Source organism: Euphorbia lathyris, chromosome 2, assembly GCF_963576675.1.
Source record: "Euphorbia lathyris chromosome 2, ddEupLath1.1, whole genome shotgun sequence".
Classification (NCBI taxonomy): domain Eukaryota; kingdom Viridiplantae; phylum Streptophyta; class Magnoliopsida; order Malpighiales; family Euphorbiaceae; genus Euphorbia; species Euphorbia lathyris.
This window is the reverse complement of record NC_088911.1, coordinates 104,274,948-104,279,893: the sequence shown is the minus strand read 5'-3', so window position 1 is coordinate 104,279,893 and position 4,946 is coordinate 104,274,948. Positions and strand designations below refer to the sequence as shown.

The 4,946-nt window shown below is 35.5% G+C and overlaps 1 protein-coding gene across 2 annotated transcripts; it reads left to right on the top strand.

Moving 5' to 3' along the window:
• Window positions 1-301: 301 nt before the first annotated feature.
• Window positions 302-3,712, top strand: LOC136219265 (poly(A)-specific ribonuclease PARN). Of its 2 annotated transcripts, XM_066006596.1 has the most exons (7): window positions 302-755; window positions 836-966; window positions 1,050-1,363; window positions 1,506-1,619; window positions 1,714-1,840; window positions 1,929-2,202; window positions 2,828-3,712. In XM_066006596.1, the coding sequence occupies exons 1-7, from the start codon at window positions 397-399 to the stop codon at window positions 3,666-3,668; spliced, it is 2,160 nt and encodes a 719-aa protein (XP_065862668.1). In that variant the 5' UTR covers window positions 302-396; the 3' UTR covers window positions 3,669-3,712. The 2 variants fall into 2 exon arrangements, with proteins under 2 accessions (XP_065862668.1, XP_065862669.1); XM_066006597.1 differs by lacking the exon at window positions 302-755 and having other exon boundaries at window positions 1,069-1,363.
• The last annotated feature ends 1,234 nt before the right edge of the window (window positions 3,713-4,946 follow it).

Here is a 4,946-nt window from a genome sequence, read left to right as displayed (position 1 = left end):
TTTTCACCCTAGGTTGAAGGTGACGTTTGTGTCAAGATTAGCGAACGAAGCGGCTCATGCTTTAGCACGTAATGCTCGTTCCTTTGCTAATTCTTTTATTCATTGGTCTAGTCATGTATTCGTTAGAAGCATCCTAATTCGGGATGCGCCTTTTTCATTTATTTCATAAGGAGCGTATTTTTCAAAAAGATTTTTTTTTTTTTTTTGACAGTAAGAAATTAATAATTTCGAAACCACGAGTTTAACTTTATAAGCGCCCATTTTCTTGCAGTCACAAAATTAGTACAACGTCTACCAGAGAAACGACAACGTTTTAGCAGGATCAAATTACAAAGGCATAAACCATCTTCTTCTTCCTCTAAACCCTTGAGCAAAATCCAGCGCCATGCTCACAAGATGAGAATACAGTTGCCCGTTAGGGCACTTTCACGTGCGATTTGGCGTGCTTACTCATCTTCGTCTTCGTCTTCGTCTTCTACCTCCTCGTCTTCGTTTCCTCTTAAGCACGTCACTAAATCGAACTTCGAAGCCTCGCTTGCGGAGCTCAAGGTCCATGTGGGAGCTGCTGATTTCATCGCCATCGATCTGGAAATGACTGGGGTCACAAGCGCTCCTTGGAGGGAGGCTCTTCAGTACGACCGATCCGATGTTCGTTATCTCAAGGTTAAAGATTCCGCCGAGAAATTCGCCGTCGTTCAGTTCGGTGTTTGCCCTTTTCGCTGGAACTCCGACCGCCAGTCATTCATTTCCCACCCGTCAGTCATTTTTCCCTCCTTCTGTCTCTCTCTATCCGTTTCTTCATGTTAGGTCCTCATGCGATTGTCACATCTAACAGGTACAATTTCTTCATATTTCCTCGTCCAGAGCTGGTAGCTGATGGCTCCTCTTACGAGTTCCTCTGCCAGACATCTTCCGTAGATTTCTTAGCTAAATATCAGTTCGATTTCAATACTTGCATACGTGAAGGTACTTTCTTTCTCATCATAAGTGAATTAAATACTGCAAAATGACTTGTTTTGAGAGGAATTCACTGCTCTTGGTTAATTCAGGAGTGTCTTATTTATCCAGAGGCCAGGAAGAGGAATCACTTAGGCGCTTTAATTCAAGAATTGAGAATAGTGAATTATTAGATAATGTTAATGAAGTCAGAGAAGTGTCATTGGCAAGCATGACCGATGTTTTATTCAGTGAAAGAATGAAGAACAGATTGAATGAATGGCGTGACGGGTTATTACCAAACAGTGGATCTCAGATCAAACGAACCTCAGATGACAAGCGACAGTTCGAAACCATTTTCTATAAGATGCGACCGGCTCTCTGTCTTAATGGTTTCACTTCTCATCAGCTTAAGTTAATTCAATTGGTAATTTGTTGATACGAATTTACTTTGATTCAATTAGTAAATTATTTTCATGTGTGATGGAGTTCTTTTTATCGTCTTTTAGATCTTGTGTTCATGTGATGAAATATTAAACATTACTAACAGATGACATGAAAATGCATAGGTGGCTAAGAGGCATTTTAAAGATCTGGTTTTCTTCTCTGCCAATGGTGAAAATTATTGCTCACAACAGCTAGTCATATATACAGAGTCCAAGAATGACAAGGAATCACTCATGGTAAAGTACATATACGGCATATCGCTTTTTGTATGCTTTGTTTGACTTTATTGAAACATAGTATTCACATTCACACGATCCTTCTTTTTATCAGAAAGAGTTGAGCGATGAGCATAAAAAAGGGACTAAGATGAAGATCAGGGATGCAGTTGGTTTTCGCCATGTTATTGATCTCCTTTCTTCTGCGCAAAAGTTAATTGTTGGTCACAATTGCATCTTGGGTATGCTTTCCTTCTTGTTAGTAATGTGTTTCCGTGTTGATCAATCAGCTATTTATGCGATTCTTATTTTGTTCTCTCTCTGGCTCAGATATTGCACACATATACAGCAAATTCTTAGGTCCTCTTCCTCTAAATGCTGAAAAATTTGTTTCCTCTGTTAACAAGTACTTTCCGCACATTGTTGATACCAAAATACTCTTGAATGCCAATGATGTACTCCGTCTACGGATGAGGAAATCGAGCACATCTCTATCGTCAGCCTTCAATTTACTTTGTCCCCAACTGGCTACTGGTTCTAATAAGATTGGTGATTTCTCTCTTCATTCATGTGTGAATGTGGAAGTCCAAGTGGATGATACGAGGTTTGCTTCCTTGTAGTTATCCTTGTCTATGAATTATTGCTTAATTAGTTTTATTGCCATGCGTTTTTTTCTCCCACCTTCATTGAATCACTGAAGTATGGATTTAAAAGATGGGAGCTGTATCAATATCTGGTAGTATAATATGCATTTTCTTCAGAGAAACTTTCATCCATAAACTCATCTACAAGATGGGAGCCGGGAGTGCATTCTGTCAAGTGCAAGCACATAACAAATAACATTCCATTATTTTTCAGCTAAAATCCATATAGATTAGTTACTTGATAGTTGATACTATGTTGTCAAATTCACAAATCGTCCCTTCCATCCAGTCCCTGGGGAAACCCTCTAATATATTGGCACTTCCATTACACTGTCTCGTGACTGTCATGTAAGAAGCAATTCCTTCTAAAGTTCTGCATGGCGAACCTTGTACAATCCTTCAAGTCAAAAGACTCGAAATACATAACAATACTATTGTTTATAGAAAAAAGTTGCCATCAATGTTAAGCAAAGATGTCGTCTCATATTCCAAATTGAAATTCAAATTTATAGCTCTGTGTTGCCCTTCAAGCTTGAGCCATTTGGGGCTTTTTCTTATAAGCCAAGATTGATCATCTATTTTCAGGTCCTCTAACTGGAGTTCTGGAGTGAAACACGAAGCTGGGTATGATGCTTTCATGACAGGATGCATTTTTGCCCAGGCATGCAATCATCTAGGCATTGATTTTAAACTCCATTCGTCCACTGATAATCTGGCTCTCAATGAAAAACTTCAGAAGTACATCAACCGTCTGTATCTCAGTTGGACTAATGGAGATATTGTTGATCTAAGGACTGGGACAACTGGGAGGGCTGTGGAGTCATTAGGATCTAGTAGAAGAAAGCAGCACGCAGAGATTTTGTTTGAGAATATTGTTCTAATCTGGCAATTTCCATCTAAACTCAAGGCAAAGGAAATAAGAGAATGTATCTCCAAAGTCTTTGGTCCAAACTCTGTGACATCTGTGTATCATGTGGATGAAACTGCAGTTTTTGTTCAGTTTAGGAAGGCGGAGTTGGTCTCAGAATTTCTAGTATTGAAAGAGTACTTAGACAGAAGCAACGATTGCGTCTCGGTATTGCATCCTCTGTCAAAACTGTTGGAAGGCGGAAACACACGTGCTGCTGATTATGAAACTTACAAAGAGATCTGCAGCTCACCCATCTCCAAAGTTGTTTTTGCAGAGCAGGCAGAGGCAATGGGTATCAGATGGAAGACCAAGTTAGTTGATTCTCAAGTTGGAAGAAGTTTCTATGAAGAAGAAACACCATCAACTGAATCAGGGTCTGTTGAAAAAAACAGCACAGGCATGAAACATGTAAAAAATAATATGTTGAGTGGTCAATCATCAAATGATAAACTTGTTGATTCCTCTTGTTCTGCAGAAGTTGAACAAATTAGTGCAACCAAATGCATGATACAATAATTATCAATGCAAGGTTTCTAGCCTTTTTTCTCTCCTTAATTTGACTTCTCTCTTTCTATGTGCAACTCTATTGCATTGCATGGTGTAGGATCCATTTTGGGTAGAATTTAACTTAATTCAATTGAATGTTATTTATTATCGTTTGGACGCAAAAACAATTAAACAAAATATGAATTTTTCCATATTTGAAAATAGCTTGTGATGTAAGAATTGAAAATCATGCTAAAGTGTAAAATACAATACCTAATATTTTGGTCCCCAAACTTTATTTTGTAATGTAATATTCCTTGAATTTTATTGTGTGATATAAAAATCTTTTGAACTTTGTATTATACTATGATACATCTTAACTTTATACTACCTCCGTCCTATAATATAAGTCATTTTAGAGATTTCACACAAATTAAGAAATACAATTAATATTGAATCAAATTAATAAATTTGCATTGGTTAATTTAAAAAAAATTCTCTCTCATTTAACTATTGGGCAATAAACATTGGAATGTTAAAAAACACAGATCAAGATAAACTATTTAATATTTGGACCAAAAAACTAAACTAAAAGTTCTTGAAAAACCAAAACGATTTATATTTTGAAAAAAAAAAAATCATTTTCTAAAGCGACTTATATAATGGGATGGATGGAGTGTTATACTAATATTAAAATTCAAATAAAAAAATCTAACAAAAATAACGAAATGATTGAAATGATGATATATTAAATTTGATTAATTATTAACTTTTTGTTTAATCTATGTGACTATTGATAGGAATATGCAAATAATTAGTTAAGATATTATTTGTTGTTAATGTCTTTCTGACATTCTTTAGACTAGTTCTATATAGGTATCAAATTTGTCTATTTTCACATAGATCTGATTCATTGAAAAATTATAAAGTCACTTCTACCATTTTTTTTTCCTGCCATTGTGTTAAAGATAGTTTCAAGCACTGTCTACCATTGTTTTATCATGATCTATGATATTGAATATGCGGATCAAACTTTTTTGATATACTTCTGGATTGTAATTTTTTAATTACATATATCGAGATGTACTATTTTTTTCTATCAACGAAACAATTTTTTTTTTCCTCAAAATAAAAAGTTATGTATCAAATATAATAACTACCATTGGAGATCTATCAAGTGCCTACAATTCCACTTGGTCATTTGGTTTCATTGAAATGTTAAAATTATTGAAAAGTTATTTGAAATTGTCGATGCAGGTTAAATGTTCTAACCATTTTATGTATTGAAAGAAGTGTTTTAGAACAAAT

Bases quoted from the DNA above. Each gene is read 5' to 3' on its own strand.
- LOC136219265 (XM_066006596.1), top strand. From the start codon at position 397: ATGAGAATACAGTTGCCCGTTAGGGCACTTTCACGTGCGATTTGGCGT. The intron at 967-1,049 runs GTACTTTCTTTC...TGGTTAATTCAG, and splicing joins CAATACTTGCATACGTGAAG to GAGTGTCTTATTTATCCAGA. The intron at 2,203-2,827 runs GTTTGCTTCCTT...ATCTATTTTCAG, and splicing joins GTCCAAGTGGATGATACGAG to GTCCTCTAACTGGAGTTCTG.